The 17,083-nt window shown below is 36.0% G+C and overlaps 3 protein-coding genes across 15 annotated transcripts; 1 reads left to right on the top strand and 2 right to left on the bottom strand.

The window, feature by feature from the left end:
* The first annotated feature begins 363 nt into the window (after positions 1 to 363).
* Positions 364 to 2,224, top strand: LOC123223571. The gene is made up of 3 exons (XM_044646792.1): positions 364 to 1,431; positions 1,505 to 1,677; positions 1,949 to 2,224. The coding sequence occupies exons 1-3, from the start codon at positions 553 to 555 to the stop codon at positions 2,085 to 2,087; spliced, it is 1,191 nt and encodes a 396-aa protein (XP_044502727.1). The 5' UTR covers positions 364 to 552; the 3' UTR covers positions 2,088 to 2,224.
* A 252-nt stretch (positions 2,225 to 2,476) lies between these two features.
* Positions 2,477 to 7,123, bottom strand: LOC123223570 (nuclear transport factor 2-like). Of its 2 annotated transcripts, none has more exons than XM_044646791.1 (9): positions 6,398 to 7,123; positions 6,170 to 6,304; positions 5,028 to 5,337; positions 4,522 to 4,778; positions 3,844 to 4,051; positions 3,445 to 3,566; positions 3,295 to 3,363; positions 2,991 to 3,072; positions 2,477 to 2,898 (listed from the first exon to the last, which is right to left on the bottom strand). In XM_044646791.1, the coding sequence occupies exons 1-9, from the start codon at positions 6,425 to 6,427 to the stop codon at positions 2,768 to 2,770; spliced, it is 1,344 nt and encodes a 447-aa protein (XP_044502726.1). In that variant the 5' UTR covers positions 6,428 to 7,123; the 3' UTR covers positions 2,477 to 2,767. The 2 variants fall into 2 exon arrangements, with proteins under 2 accessions (XP_044502726.1, XP_044502725.1); XM_044646790.1 differs by having other exon boundaries at positions 3,844 to 4,057; positions 6,398 to 7,120.
* A 314-nt stretch (positions 7,124 to 7,437) lies between these two features.
* LOC123223568 (pre-mRNA-processing factor 39-like) lies at positions 7,438 to 16,899 on the bottom strand. 12 transcript variants are annotated; one of them, XR_006503817.1, is made up of 15 exons: positions 16,743 to 16,899; positions 15,694 to 16,128; positions 15,074 to 15,183; positions 14,224 to 14,453; positions 13,458 to 13,625; positions 12,341 to 12,716; positions 11,700 to 11,843; positions 10,385 to 10,537; positions 10,179 to 10,295; positions 9,452 to 9,532; positions 9,189 to 9,338; positions 8,818 to 9,117; positions 8,448 to 8,581; positions 7,934 to 8,045; positions 7,705 to 7,837 (listed from the first exon to the last, which is right to left on the bottom strand). XR_006503817.1 is itself a non-coding variant. In XM_044646781.1 (14 exons), the coding sequence occupies exons 2-14, from the start codon at positions 16,091 to 16,093 to the stop codon at positions 7,712 to 7,714; spliced, it is 2,454 nt and encodes an 817-aa protein (XP_044502716.1). In that variant the 5' UTR covers positions 16,094 to 16,128; positions 16,743 to 16,898; the 3' UTR covers positions 7,438 to 7,711. The 12 variants fall into 12 exon arrangements, 10 of the variants coding, with proteins under 10 accessions (XP_044502716.1, XP_044502715.1, XP_044502714.1 ...); XR_006503818.1 differs by having other exon boundaries at positions 8,448 to 8,561; positions 16,743 to 16,898; XM_044646781.1 differs by lacking the exon at positions 7,934 to 8,045 and having other exon boundaries at positions 7,438 to 7,837; positions 8,448 to 8,561; positions 15,074 to 15,168; positions 16,743 to 16,898.
* Positions 16,900 to 17,083: the final 184 nt, after the last annotated feature.

The following is a 17,083-nucleotide window of genomic DNA, read 5'->3' on the forward strand; positions in this document are numbered from 1 at the left end:
TTTAAGGTTTGAAGACAAAGTAAGACCTGCAAAAGAAAACGTGTCCAAACAATATTAAATTGATTGAACGCAGATACCTTCCTCTGTTCTTCACTCTGCCTAACAAGAACAACGGAACACCCAACACAAAATGAATACAATGTGGCAATTAAGTAGCAGACTTCTTGTTTTATGGTCAATGAAAGATTTGTCAAAGATGGAAGAATAAGGATCCAACGGAGGATATCCTTTTACACGTCTGTTTAACATGAACTTTCAAAGGGGGTTCTTTCATGGGGCCTCTTACAGCTAAGCTAATACAAGACAACAAATTGATATTTTTCCCCATCATTACTTAAAGCCTCCATTCACCACACAAGTTATTCGGAAAGCAAAAACGAATTTTTTTTCATAGACTTCAATAATCTTCCTTTCTTTCATATAAAAGAATACAGTCTCCAGATATATAGCTTCAGTTTTTGAAAGGCTTTCTTTCTTCTTATTATTTTTTTCACAGATTTTGACAACCCTAAAGAAATTATCACCACAACAGCCTAAATCAAAGAAACAAAGATGATACTAAGGAGCTCCTCAACACCAGTTCTCGGCTCGCTCATTTCTTCATTGTCAGACGGTAGTCCTAGCAGAAACGTCAACAACAACTTGAATAATCACCGTGAAGCCAAGAGCCAGTGCCACCTTCCACCCGCCATTCCCCATGCCAACCACCATAAACATAACAACAAATTACTACCATTTGGGACTCGTAATCTACCTTCCGTCTCTTGCAACTCTTCTCCTATATCTCCCTCGGTTTCTGACCATTTCTCTGCTTCCCGTAAAGGCTTTCGCCGAGTTGTGTCAGATGGGAACTTGGAAGGACTAGCCCATGCTTGTTGCAACGATGAAGAAGTCAATAATACAGACCCAAACCAACAACCCCAGATGCTTTCACGGAGAAGCAAGTCCTTGATGTTGGAAACGATACCGTCTTTTTCATACTCAAGCATAAGAGGCAGGCGTGAAAATGAAGAAGATGAAATTGATATAGAATATGAGAAAGAGGAAGAAGAGTATCTCGAGAGAAATATTGCAAAGGATAGCAAGATGGTCATGGCTATGGAAGGAAGTGAGTTTAGTTTCAAGAATGGGATGGGGAGTATGGTTCTTATTAAGGAGGCCAAAGCTACGGATAAATTGTGGAATACTAGTTTTGCGGGGGAAAAGGAGGTTATTGGTCAAGAACTGAATCTTGCAAGGGGGCTTGGCCTTGGTGGGGGAAGTGGAGTCAGTGGCAGCGGCGGGGGCTGCGGCGGTAGTGGTGACCTTACTTCTGGGTCCGGTGGGGATGGAGGTGATAATCATAGGGTTGAGGAACATTATAGAAGGATGGTTGCGGAAAATCCTGAAAACCCTTTATTCTTGAGTAATTATGCTCGATTTCTGCATCAAGTGAGTCCTATTCCCTCTATTAAACAATGAATTGTATGTAACCGTAGACTTATTTTACTTGTAATTTTGACAGAGCAAGAAAGACCTTGGAAAGGCAGAGGAGTACTACTGTCGTGCAATTCTAGCAGATCCCGGGGATGGTGATATTCTGTCACAATATGCTACGTTGGTGTGGGAGCTTCATGGTGATGAAGACACAGCTTCCAGCTATTTTGAAAGAGCAATCCATGCTTCCCCTCAAGATAGGTATATATGTTTAGCATTTTAGCATGGAGAAATGTTATATGTACTTATTTTTTATATACAATTTGTATATACAAATAATATGTCATTATGTGATTGAGTATTATTTTATTTTTAATTTGAAATCATCAATCACATGATAATATATGCTCTATATATATGAATTGTGTATCAAAAAACAATACACAGTTTTATTGTTTAAGCATGTGTATCACTTCCACATTCTTTAGCTTAATTATTTTATTGACGATAGACTCAATTTCTTGAATTGCAGCAATGTGCATGCATCATATGCTAGATTTCTCTGGGAAACAGAGGAAGAAGAAGATGATGATGAATGTAAAGCACCAAGTAATATGGATGGCATGGGTAAGCGACTTTATGCAGGAGCATTAGAATCTACAAATGTTTAACTGGATCCATAGAATTTACTTATCCATAATGAAATAGAGCCTGGTGAGAGGGAAACCTTTCTGTAAAGTTCAACCGTCAATCTATTTATTTAAAGTCATAAATCAACCAAAATAATCCATTGGTTACTTTACCTCCATTTATAGTTGTTTAGTAATCATGTCTCTAGTCCACTATGCAGACAAGCCTTATTCTCGTTTTAATATATAGTCTTACCGTTTACTAATAATAATAATAAAAAAAAGGTGCTTATGAGAGTTGAATAGTGGGTAATTTAAAGGTGAGGAAGAATGGAAGAAGCAGGGGAGGGCTATGAAGTAGCATTATCAAATTGCATCATCACATGGAAGAAAAGCTGATATGCTTAAATGGCAGATGATGACTCTCAGTGTCCCAAAATTATCCCACTTGAATATGGATGCAAAAACCATTCAAGGGGAAAATAAACATATTCTGTAACAGAAGAATAGAAGTTCCCTCCACAGTTGCATCACAAAATGGAACACCCCATAAAGTTACAAATGTATTTCTCCTTAACCAAAGAAAAAGCAATACCACAAACCAGTAAACCTCAGCCACCCTCAGAACGAAAAACCTATGAGGAACACGTTTAACGATTTTTGCTATTGATAATTGGTTTACTAGCATCCATGTTTTAATTTCGAACCTTGCTAATAGAAAATTAGAATCCATTGCCTCTCAATCTGCTGTAGTCACCAGCATCTTGGGTACTTCCCCAGCCCAAACCACGGCCACCAAAACGTCCACCCCTTGTGGTCTCTGTTTGGTAATTGCTTCTGCCTCTTCCTCTTCCTGATCAATCGAATTTGGATTTAAAATCAAGAAATAAATAAAAAAATTTTACCACTGTAGGACTATGAAAAGAGAAAAAGTGAACATCATACTTCCTCCTCGTGAAGTACTGCTGCTGTTTGGTCTTCGCGCCTCAATATAGATTTGCCTTCCTGCTAACTGTATAGGAGATGCCTATGGAAAGAGCATAAAAAATTCAGGTAAATATAAACTGCATAATCCATCAATAACACATAGATTACAGATATTTCCAGCAGAATGAGTAATTCACTAAACCATGACTTATCTAAATTATTTGAGGCTCCATATGGCCCAGGCCTATCACACATATAAAGATCATGATATCTCATGCTTGCAGTATAAGGAAATCCAATTTCAATAATAACTAAAACAGACCTGGATTGCATTTTGAACACTAGAAATGTCTTCAAACTCAACAAATGCATAGCAGACGCCAACAACATCCTGTACGGAATGACTTGTATATTAGCTTCTTTCAATATCACATAATAAGTGAGAATCTTTAAGTGAAGGAGAGGAACACACCTTACGGTTTCTAACAAACACACCATCGGGCTTGATTCTGCCAAAGTTCTTAAATTCCTGCTCAATTTCAAATGCAGTAATAGTAGAAGGCAAGTTCCTCACGTATACAGATTTTACTTCACCTGAAAGAATGAATATTCTACAATCATACGACTCTCCTAAGCAATGTCAAAACCCTAACCACATTCAGTGAATTCACAATTTAGAGCCTTTGTCTCACACACAGAGACAACAAATTTACAAAAACTAATTAGTAGCAAGAAGATTGCATTTTAAATTTACCAGTCAAAGAAAACATACAAAACTACCATGCACCATGACTCACAGCAAATAGTTGATGATCCATGTAAAAGAAATTTCTCATATCAACAACTGCATCTTCTGCAAAGAATATGTTACCTTCTTCTAGGGAAAAGCTTTCATCTGCTGCCTCAAATCCAGATTCAGGAACATACGGCAAAGCTCCATATTCAGGGGCATAAGATGATGCATGATTTGATTGCTGGGATACAGTCTGTGCTGTGTGATTCCAGTCCGATGTAGGTGAGGCACTCCTGTTAAAGGATGGTTGTTTAGTGACAGATGATGCGTACTGGCTCTTAGCTACCTGCAACTACCATAATTTCACCCAAAAAAAAAAAAAAAACATAATTAGTCAACCAGTACAACCTAAAATAGTTTTAACCAATTGATCAAGCAGATTAAAAATTACAGATCCAACCCTCCCATGCAGACAATGTTTGTGTAAGCTATTACAAGACTTGTGGCTACACTCGCTTTCATGCATGAATCATAATCATGCCCCTAATAAGAATAGTTAATCCATCTCTACACATGGCTATACTTTCCCACTCGCAATCCTCCGTCACAAGCAGACTTTTTGTCATCATAGTTTGATGGATACTTTTTCTATGAAATAATGAACAAAAGTTGTTCACAATATTTTGGTGTGGTTAGTACAAACTATTTGAAGATACATGCAGAGGTAAATGCCTAAATACATGCACAGACGCCTGAGAACTCATTTCTGCACACAAAGAAAGAGGATGAAGGAAAGAGAGCAAAAACTGTGCATACTATGGAAGCGTAGGTTTTCTTTGCAGGCTTGCTCACAGATTCGTCATCAGCAGGAACTGGAGGGGCTGGCACATTATTCAAATCAGCTTGATAGAAATCAGGTGTTTCTTCCACAGGAGTTTCCTCCACAAAAATTTCAGCTTCAGGGTTTTCTTGCTGGTGAGGCTCTGGGAGATTGTACTGGTCAACTGGCACATCTTCTATATGAACCAAATTCACATATTCCCTAGCCTCTTCTTCCAAATCGTAATTGGAAACTGTAAGACCCAATGATTTAGGACAATCACAATAAAACTTAATTCTCTTGAGTCTTGAAAGATGATTTTGGCAATTAGTTGTCAATAGTGGCCAATTGTAAAGTAATCCAAACACAAGAAATAAAAGTAACATTGTATGATTGATGAAAATCTATCAGCCTGGTTAAAAGGTTAAAAGAAGCAACATACATCCTTCAACATCAGTCATATAATCTATTTGATTCCAGTAACAGATTTCCATATTTGTACCTGAATGTTCAGGGAGAGGGCTAGAAGCATCAACTTCAGCATCAAATTGGCTTTCTGACAGAGCAAGAGCTGGATGTTGGTAAATTGTTTCCTCATCAATGAACTGAAAGATATCATTGAGAACAAAGTATCCTTTCTCCTGAGGAGCAAGGAAAAACGTCTGCACAAATCTCCTTCTGCTGCTGAAATCTTTGGTTTTGACAGAACCTGTAACCATTACCATAACTCCACCATTCCAAGAACCAAGTGAATTGATTGTCTTGATCTCAATTGAAGTAAAATTAAGTGACTTCACAAGTGTATGAATTTGCTGCATAAAATTATAAAAGAACGAATAACTGATAAGAAAACTAACAGGAAAATCTATATCATTCCTCAAGGAACAATTTAAAATTAATTAATTAGTGAGAAAGAGTACATACAATATGGCAGGTAAAAATTTAAAACGTGTAAAATTATATAGCCAAAGAAAAAAGGAGACAGTTGACCAGTACAATCTCCCAGAGCCTGATAGATAACATAGGTCAACAGGTCAATCTCACATAGGTCTTACAGTTTCCCATATGTTACCTGTTAACATAGGTCTGTATTATATGCATAGGTCTTTATTTTCACTGACAGATAAACACTAGCAAATGGTAAAATTATATATGTAATATTCTCTATTATATGCACAAAATTTGATGATTTGGACAACCAACAACTTCGTGCTTTTTTTTTTCATATATATTTTCCCACAACTGATTACAAAGGATGCAGGTCAAACCATGGAGATTAATTCCTAAATCAAGGAACATATCACCTGACATCAACACTGCTAATACATTAATAACCAAGTAATAATCATGAAGTTATCAACCCAAAATCAAAAGAAACTTAAGGCACAGGCTACTCACCAAAGATAAAAAAAGAAGAAATAGGAGTTATATATATATGTGTGTGTATGTGTTGTGTGTGTGTGTGTGTGTGTGTGTGTGTGTGTGTGTGTGTGTGTGTGTGTATGTATGCATAGCTCCTATTTGTTCTTTATATATATATATATATATATGTATGTATGTATAGCTCCTATTTCTTCTTTTTATATATATATGTCTATTTATTTATTTATTTTTATATTTTTATATATATATTTATTTATTTACCAGCATTGCAGAAGCAGAGTCGGTGGAATCTCCATCAATTCGAATCATGGTGCTGGAATCGGAATAGAAGTGGTGAACCAGATCAGGTTGTTGCTGAAGCACCTGATAGTACTGCCCCACAAAGTAAGAGCCAACCTGAAACATTCCAAACACTTATTAACAACAAAAGCAAAAAGCTTTTCTTATACATCAGCGAAGAGAAGAGACATGGTTATACGATTGGATAACCTGCATAGGTCCTGGATATGAAGTAGCCATTATTAGTCAGTTGAAAACAAAAACTAGCATGCGGTTAAAAAAGGATCCAAAAGAAAACCCTTTAAATCCTATAGCGGCCGCAGATCCAATGAGAGCTTGAGCGCTTCAAAAACCCTAAACTGAAAACTAGGGTTTATGAGTAAAACTTCATATAATCGGTATATGTTTGTTTAAATTTATTTTCAGTAAAACAAAGCGGGCGTAGAAAGAGGCGTTATGAGATTTCACAGAGAAGAAGAGGGAGTTTATGTTTGGTAGAGAGTGGCGTGTTGAAATGAGAACGGTTTTTGTAGAGAGGAGAAGAATCAACAGAGACAGAGGAAGGAGGCTTGGATATAGATCCGTCTTGAGTTTTGATTGGTAAATAATAATACTGGGGATTAACTCACTAAATCCTAGCTGTCCGTTTGGTCTATTTTTGGCGAAGGAGGAAAAACAACAGTCCACTCTGTAAGTTACTAAATTATGAACGGGCGGGCGGCGATGGATTGAATAATGGTGTTTTGAGTTTTTCTCTCTTTTGCCATTTCGGGATTTCTCACCTTCGATTTTTGTTTTTTGGTTTTAAGATTTGCTGACTCTGAAGTTGCCTGATGTGAGTTGATTATGCATAAAAAAGAGAGTAAAACTTAATCCCACCAGAAGAAGCGAAGGGATGACCACAATGTGGAAGTGGGGAATCATGGTCTGTGCAACTACGGCGAGGGGTCCAATTGGGGGGACTAGAAGAATAATTTTTTGCACCAAATATATACAACTCTATATTAAGTAATTGATTTGATTTTCTATTTTCGCTATTTTAATCCATAAAATAGATCTTATTCTGTCCTTTGCAGAAGTGCTCACTCCAAATGTCAGTGACGTTTTACCAAAATTACTCACATATACTGCTATTTACTCAAATAGCTTAAGATGTAGACAGACTAACTTGGTTAACTTTGTTATTATATTTGGTATTATATTCAGTGCTGACGCGACAATTTGTGCTTGTGGGCAGTCATCAGGGCTCATTCGACCAACTCAACCCCTCTCCATTCTTTTAGCTATACACCAAAGAAAAAAATTTATGAGGCAAAAGGTGATCCTCAACTACACCCAGGTTACTCAAAATACAAAATTAAAATGTTTACAATTTCCCCAAATTAACTCTATTTTTGGCTACATCATCCTATGTTTTAGAATTCGAAGTTACAGGTAAGGTCAAGCCTACAGAAAAGCGTAGAAATTAAATTAAAATGGGGCTTCAGGCATCAAAGGGTGTATAGTACTACTCTTGCTTAGATCTCAATAATAACTTCCATAATAGGCCTGTGGGGCTGAGGCTATGACGGCTGGTTGCTGCACTGGGGCCACCGTTGCTACTGCTGCTGCTGCCATTGGTTGTTCATAACTTTGTTGGGGAAAGGCGGACTGAAATTACAACCAAACAATTAAGATCAGCCCTCTACGAAAGACAGTTTTCCCGCAAATAACAAAAGTAGGTTTTCATTTCAATGCTATCCACACCCAAATGGTTGAAAGTACTGCATAGGATATTTGCTGCATATTATATGATTAGATTGCTGTTAAGAGTCATTTAGCATTGCCTCTATTATCAGATACCTGGTTCAACAAATTTCTAAGACAGCAAAAAGTTAGATGAGGTTACCCAATTTTCAAATGTGGCCAAAAAATAAGAACCAGTTACCAAATTGCAATATCAGTGAATAATTAAAAGGCGAAGTACAGCAGCAAAACCTTAAAAAAATTAATGGAACTAAAAAAAGCAACAAAAATAGATGTTGTCCAAACATATAAAACACAAAACAAAAGCAGTAACTTTATGCAGGTTCAGCAATATCTAACATTCTGTATTAATTGAGGTAAGATATCACAAGGTGCTCAGTGAATGGTCACACTGGCAACACAAATTATACTCCATCAAAACAAGAAATGCAGAAAATAGAACTGGGAAATATAACATGAGAACAATGGCATGTTTTCAACTCTTCAGAACTACTATTGCTGAAGCACTTAGTACCTGAACAGAATAGGTAGGAGGATAAGCACCATAAGCAGCACTTTGTGGTGTTGATGTTGGTATTTGAGGCACAGCATAACTGCTACTATAACCACTATATGCACTGTATGCAGTCTGTTACAAGGACAAACTTGCTGTCAACAGATCAAACACAGCATGCTGTCTTATATAGCAAAATTAGCACCGAAGATGTGAACAGATGGAAACTAGTTTTACAATGTCATAGCTACAGACCTTCATGCAGCTCTTTGAGCCTACAACTCAAGGAGACTCAGAGCTCAAAAGTTAAAAAAAACCTCCTCTAAATGCCCAGATATAACCATGCAAGACACAAACATCCAAACAACTTTGAAATAGTCTGGCAAACTACCTGTTGACCATAGGCCAGGTATTGTTGTGTCTGTGCTTGCGCAGCTGGTGGCCAAGCTTGGGGCTGAACACCATAACCAGCCACCCAAGGATATTGTGCACTTGGATAAGCACCCATCAAAGACTGGGCAGGGGATGGTGCACCAGAATATGATTTGGCCATTTTTGCCCTCTCTGAAGCCAGAAAATCCTCAGCATGACGTTTTTTTAACTCTTTCATACCCCTATGAGGTAAGAACAATTTTGCATGCCGGTCTTCAGCCCTCTTGATGGACTGAGCATCTCCAAAGAGACCAAGAAACTGCTAGATCATTTGTAAACAAATCAGTATTTCAGCCAAACATGTTTTTTTTTTTAAAAATTAAGTATTACCTCCAGAAAAATGCAAGATAACTCTTCCCTCTCAGCAGCACTTGCAGTGTTGGAGCTATCAGAACTGGGCACAATGAACTTGTCAACTAATGATTCCAAAAAATCAGTTTGTCTCGGTGGAGACAAAATGGACTCAAAATGAATGAAGGCCTGCATATAATGTGTTAAAACATAATTAGGCTACTTGTAGAAAGAAAATAAAAAAGGTATAGCCCATCTATATGAGTGCATTTGAGAGAGACAAGGAGTTCAAGTGTACAAACCTCAAGAAATGGTTTTGATAATTGTACATGCTCAAGTGAGTTGTCAAGAATTTCTCGAGCCTTCTCTGCATTTCCAGAAACCTAATAATATACAAATGCAAGTAATAAATATTTTGGTAAAGTATCAAAATATAATTGCTAATAGACATCATAAATCTCTAGAATAATAAGGATAACTATTTTTTTAATTAGATATTAAAAAGAACCCATAGAAGGAAAGACCCGAGGAACTCTTCAAACCTAAACCCAATCTTTGGTGGATTACATCAAACTTCATAGTTGGTAATGAATGTCTTATTAAAATGGACTCTTTAGGTTCTTCCAAACACTTCAATTCAATGCATGAACAATCTAAAAGTTGGAAAGAGTCAATTTTCTGTCGGCACAAAAAGGAAAATGCAAGTTGGAAAAACAAAATGAAAAACAAATTGTAAGGGATAGCAAACCAAGTCACAAATGCTGAGCCAAACAGAGACAACTATTAAGAAAATAAAGGCTTAATCATTGGGAAGCAGGCTAGATCACATACATTGAGAAGAAATTTTGGTCTGTATACTTTATATCATAAAATGCATAATGTTCCTTGAAACTGAAAACTAATTAAACCTACACTGATTTCACCCTGCAAGATGACTCAACAATGCACCATAGTGGTTATTATATCCTAAACTACACAGCACTTGACAACAAAAAGCACATACAAAAGCAATCATGTAAACCAACCCACCAAGTATACAAATCGAGAGTACTGAGCATACAACATTGGTAATGTTTGTGAATGTTCTTTTCCCTTTTCAATGGCAATAGCCTGTTCATATAAAGAAAAGGCATCTTCAAGATTTCCCTGCAAAATCAAGTAATACGACCAAATTAACACAAGCAATAGGATTTTCAAAAACAAAAACCCTTACTATATTGCTTCCAAAAACTTACAAGCCGACGTTCCATGTTTGCATGCTTGATAATAGCTTCAAGAAGACCAGGAGAAATTTCAGTGTGTATAAGTTGATATGCTGCCCGAGCACCATCTATATCCTCATTCTGCTCCTTGATTCGAGCAGCAAATAGGTGGATCTCTGGCACTCTCTGTTGAAATTCAGTAATAAACATGTAACTCTCATAAGTAAATTGGAGAAGCAACAGAATCTGTTAATCATAACACCTAAAATATATTGCATTGGATTCTCCAATGGAGGTAATGCTCAAGAGTATACTTCAATTGTCAATGTTTAGCACAAGTAGCATAAACACAATTAATTTAAATGAGAACAAAACTGTCCTTTATTTGAAATGTATGATGTCCTAAGAGCTCAAATAACTAAAGCAATGAAAAAGGTATAACATATGCAGTGCGCAATATTAATTGACTATGGTCATGCCAATCAACAAATTGGGACTAAAGAACAGAGAAGAATCACACAATCAGCATTGACAAATCGCTCCTTTCTCATTCACTATAGCCCCCAATCCTCTTCTTCTGGCTGCAGCTAGCATTTCCTAATTCAGATCCCATATATACAACAGAAATATCACCTGATGTTATGAACTACAATTTTACCATTTCTTAAACTAAGAATCAACACTCCCTTCCCATTGGCAAATTGCTCCTTTCTCATTCACTATATCCACCAATCCTCTTATTCTGTCTGCAGCCAGCATTTACTGATTCAGATCCCATTTTTCCAAAAGAAATATCACCTGATGTTATGAACAACAATTTTACCATTTCTTAAAAAAGGAATCAAAACTCCCTGCTCATTTCAAAATATTTTGAAAAAAAGAAAAAAAGATAATCCTCAGTTTTATAATCAAATGAACATAAAATCTTTTTAGTTTTTTTTTTTTTTATTATTCAGCTTTAACTTCAGATTCTCATGCAATCACTTTTCTCTAAAATGATATGCAAAAAATTACAATTAGGGATTCAAAGCACTATTTCACTTCAAAACAACAATTCACAGTAATACTCATTAGACATGTTATGACATATATCTGTGGCTTGATCACCTATGTTAACTTTTCAAACGGACCTTCAATAAAAAGTCTTTATCAATGAGAACAAGCAAACATGTCTCCGTGATAATGCCAAATATAAATCAAATGTCAAAAAGTCAGAGTTAAAGTTAACTCATTAACATTTATCATAAATTAATTTCATGCAGGACCTAAAGATGCCAAAATAAATATCAAATGTCATAGTGATGCAGAAATGTTTTGAAAAAATAACTAAAAGATTCACATCTAACACCTTGACAAAGACTTGAGTTGCACGTGCAAGTGCATTGTCAGCAAGATCGATACTTCCGCTAGCTTCCATGCACAACACATACCGTATCCAGTATTCAGGATAATTTGCACATGCTATTAAACATCTTTCATATAACTTGACCACCTAACCGCACAAAAGGAAACATTACTGATTAAAAAGTGCTATAAATATCACAAAAAGAAACAAAGAAGTAATATAAAGCACAAAAGAGATATGCATAAGAAATACTCCATTAGTGGAATAGAGAGGCCCCTCATATATGAAAGGAGGGACCCTCCTTGGCCGACAGATAGATTGATAAGAAGACAAGAATACACCTGCATGCATAACATGGGAACTTTGAAAAGAATAAAGTTTACTATACAACACATTACAAACCTAAAACGTCCACAGACAAACAAGGATTTGAAGTACTTAGCCTTAAAGAAATCAAATCAAAGGCTCATGCTTTGGTCTCAGTTCAAATTCCCATTTAAAAACTTGCTTCATCCAACGATTTAGCCAATAAGGCATATGATGCAGCAGATACTACTTAGCTGTAAGTCAACTTATAATCAAAAGGACAACTAAAGACTACAAACCACAGATTCTCAAAGATGACTGCTAACAAACCCAAATACCTTGTTGAAGTCTCCTTCTCGCTCCATAAAATCCAGATAGTTATGCCAGTTTTCAAGCTCAGCAATACTTAGTGGTTTGAAATGAAAATAGGGTCTCCTGATAGCTGTTTCAAAACCAATGATCTTAGAATCAAACTCTTTAGCTTTCTTATAAATCTCCTCTCGAAAGGCAATATACTTATCCAACTCCTCTGCTTCTGTTAAGCCAGCACTTATAGGTTTAGAAGATTGTTCAGCTGCTTCACATTGGCCCTCTTTCTCGTTTACTTTTACTTCATAAGTAGCTTCAGAAATTGCTTCAGCATCAGTAGCAGTAGATGTTTCCTCAGCAGTCCTCAACTCTGACAAAGGTTGACTTCCAGCAAACTCCTTAAAACTGTAATTGCACCACTAACTTCATTAAAGGGGTATAATACATCTATACAATAATACTCAATCTAAATAGCAACAGTCAACAAATGTTAAAACACAGAGATAAAAGTACAAGAGATGTTCAAACTTAACAGAAATAAATCCACAGTATTTGTGAACAGATGGCAAATCAGAAAGATTAAAATATTCTTTGTGCACCATAGCATAACATACGATGAAATCACATCGTCAAACAACCTGAAGGGTATTTAACAATACTCCCCTTCCAGTAAAATCAAATCTTCTTTATGAACTTACAACTATTTAATTAAAAAAAAAAAAGGTTAATCAAAAAGGCCTCATACAGCAACATAAAATAAAGCAGGGAACCAGATATATCACACAATCCAGTTTGAAAACAACTGGTAAGAATTTTCATGCTTTCTAACAGTTATATAATCATATTCTTACTAGCAACACACTCAACCGTACTCACAAACCATTGGCTTAACTCATACATTCCAAAGCTGTTCACCCATGCTTTGGATTATGAATGCAGACACACATGCATAACAATAGAGCAGTCAATTACAAAATCAAAGATCCAACTCCAAAACCATCTACAGCACACCACACAATTTCAAACATGCTCCTGATCCTAAAAAAGGAGGAAATTTTAAAAAGAACTATCAACTATATATAAAGAGCAACAACTCAGTATATAAAACAAACAGAAAATTGCTTACACATTATAACAAGAAATTACCTGCTGAAATGCCGATCTAATTGTTGATTCGGATTTTCTAACATCCTAGTGTAAATCATGGCAACACGGCTCCAATCCTGCTGCATGTACTCATATTCAATATATTTCTCCCACAGGAGCGAAGAAAGGTAATCTGTACCAACATGAGCCAACCCCCGTTCAAAAAGCCTGAAACACCATCAGCATTATGAACATTGTTATGACATGCAAATATAAATCCATTCACTTGAAGCAAAAATCCTGTTGAGGGAGAACAATTCACTCTACCAGCATATGACTCATCCAAACGCTGCAATTACCTTCCTGATAAAATCATAATTTGTCTGAAATGAAGCACTGAAAGAGGCCATCTTAGCCCTTAACTGGATGAGGTCTTCCCCGCAGCATTTTGCAAAATGATGCACCCCAGAGTGTCAAAGTTGAAGAAAACCATAATTTTAATAATAATTATTTCACAACAACACAGACCTTTTAGAAGGAGAGAACTGTACGAAGTGGCCAAAAAAGTTTGATATCATGAATAACTACATGACTATGACAAGGGCCTCATATTCTAGGATTTGCAACAAAAGAGTGAAAGAAATCATTTTAAAGTGCATTCCCATCAAAACTTCCTGCCAGTGTAATTGCTGTTGTAAGAATACTGAAATGATGTTAGAAACAACAAAATAGATCACCAGATTGTTGTGACTGGAAGATTCACACAGTCACCATTTTTCCTAATTCAGTTAAACAATGACAAAAAGTATAAACAAACAACTATTACCTTCGGATAGTGTCTGGATCTCCATACGTGTTTATAGCAAATATGCAGTAATGCAACCAAATGTCTACTGAATATGTCACCCCTTGTACAGCCCATTCATAAACCTCAACAACTTTATCCATGGAGCCCACACGTGCCTCATGATCAGCATATTTCTTCCAATAACCATAGCACAGAGGAAATTCAGCCAAAAAAGCATCATAAACTCTCCTTATCTTCAGTATATTGTCCTGCAAAAAACAAACTGATATAAGTTCGACACAAAGCAGCCATTAAAGTTGCACTCAATGCATATACAACAACCAACCAGTGGATTTGTCCCAGTGAGAAGTAGTTCATTGTTCTAGTATTCTTCATTATTAAACAGGATATGCATTGTGATATAGACAGACGCAAAATTAATCCTTTAATATGAAACAGATTATGTTAGGATATTGTCAAACCTAGGTAAAGCCATAGTTAGGAAGTTGGTATTTAACCTTCATTCTAAGTTACAGACAGACCAAATCTGTCATAAGGAACATTTGGTCAACTGCAACCAGAAATTTGAAAATCTTCAAAAAAGAAATAAGCATATACTTGAAAAGAATTAAAAATAAAAACTATGGCTCATATTGCCTGCTCTAACTACATGCATCATGCACCAAAAAGGTACCTAATTCTCTGCTTTCAAGCTTAGCAATTCAATTCATGCAACAGATATGAAAATATAAATTCACTATCCTTGAGATTTCATTGCCTCTACAATAATACCCATACAAACAGCTCTTGTGACCCTCTCTTGCTACAAACTAAAAACAGACACACCCAAAAACACTAACTATTAATATAAATCCTTGAACAAAAATACCTCCGCCAGCTTCTCTGTCTCCTCAAGTAAAGCAGTCCATGCATTAAAGTCAGAAGAATTAGCCTTCAAAATGCTCCATAATTGATCTTCTTCACCTGACAATGCTGAGACTATTGATAAAAAGGGGAAAATTTAACACACAGAATATTAATTATAAAAAAATGAAAATCTGATCTACAGAAAAATTGTCAACTAACCTTCCAGTTCACACTAACTATAAATGATAAAGTTTCAAATAAAAACATAACCAGATATTACTGGTAACCACACTATCAGTGGCACATGGACAATGCTAATAGATCAACCCACTGTTGCCAAGAATACTAATTTCAAGTTTGAAGGCAGATATAATAATTCCCAAACAAGCAAAAACAACAAAATTGTGATAAAAAAAGAAACATCAAGATATTGGCCCATAAAAACGAATCCAAACATCTAAGAAATAACAACATAGATAAAAACTGAAGAAGAAAATGTTAATTAGAATTAGAAAGAAAAAATCCTGAAATTAATCCAAAGTAATGGCTAACAACATTCCAGCCAAAGGCCACTAGTGTATCTATGGCTTCAAATTAGAAACAATCTAAAATTTTGCTTCAGTGTGCATAATAAAGACATACCTGAACCATCCACAACCTCTTGCCCACTAACAGCTCCACTTCCAATACCCAAAGAACTTTCATTTTCAAATGAAGTTACATTTCCAGCTTCATTAACATTGCCATTCAGAGAACTATAATCAACAGCTTGTGCTGGGGACATGGGTGCAATTTGCAAACCTGTGATATTATCACTAGTGGCTGCAGTCCCAGCAGCAGCAACCTGTTGTGTAACAGAATTAGGATCCATATTATAAGCATTCCCATTGCCCAAACCAGAACCAGCAGTGGGTACAGTATAAGCACCGGCATCAGGAACAGTATTTGTGCTGGCATCAGCATAGCTGGAGTTAGCATAGCCAGCAGATGAATTACCCATGACTGCAGATGTTTCAGCAACTAGTGTTTCACTGTCTCCCATACTTGATGAGCAGACTTTCAGTTCCACAGTAGAAGCTGCAAGATTTAGAAGAAATTCATAACACATCCCTCTTTCTAACATTTCCAGTTCATGATATCAATTTAAATGGTTCATTTTATCACTTCAATCTGTCTTTGGTATAAGTGCCAAACAAAACAAAATTTAGTAAAGACTTACTGAAAATCGATCCCATATTTTATTTGTGATCAGATAAATTTTCACCCAATCTTCTAACGATACCATTGCTTCAATATACACTTTACTCCAGAAAAGGTTTTCTTATTCTATCCAAACACTTACAAAATATCTATTTGAATATCAAACCAGCCATAAGTCTCCTCTAACAAACAATTAGTCCAAATAAGTACACAGAATTAATATTTTACTCTCTTTCATTTATAATTCTAGAGATAATTCCCTTCCTATCAGTATAAAAGAAACAAATTTAATTTGCAAACTAGAGCAAACCCTTGGCACTTAAAATAGCACAAGATTCTAGACTAATTGCTCCGAAATTAATAACATACGTTTTGAGCAAAGAAAAGAAACAACAAACCCTAATGCCACAGCTTTCGCACTCTGAGACCCTAAATGAAAGCAATTAAGAACGTAATAAGCGATAAGAAGAAATCAATGGTTGCAGACTTACCAGAAGCTGAGCGGCGGCGCCGTTTCAGGGAGAGTTCAGGATTCGGTTTCTGACTAGAAGGGTTGTTCGTAGTTTTTAAATCTTGTCTTCCTGGGAGGGCCAAAAAGTTCGAAAATAGAGAGAGAACGTGGGGCTTTAAACTTGGTGCGTGCGTGCTATTTATAAGCGAAAGGTCTGTGATGGCGCCTTTTTTATGGATTCGATATGGACCGTGGGATTAAAATACCTGTTTATCAGACCAGAAAAACTTGCCAAAACTGATAAATCACTAAAATTTAAACTTAGAATTCAATTCCCTATTATACTTATAAAATATTAATTTATATATCTAATTAATATAA

This window comes from Mangifera indica, chromosome 8 (genome assembly GCF_011075055.1).
Source record: "Mangifera indica cultivar Alphonso chromosome 8, CATAS_Mindica_2.1, whole genome shotgun sequence".
In the NCBI taxonomy this organism is placed as follows: Eukaryota; Viridiplantae; Streptophyta; class Magnoliopsida; order Sapindales; family Anacardiaceae; genus Mangifera; species Mangifera indica.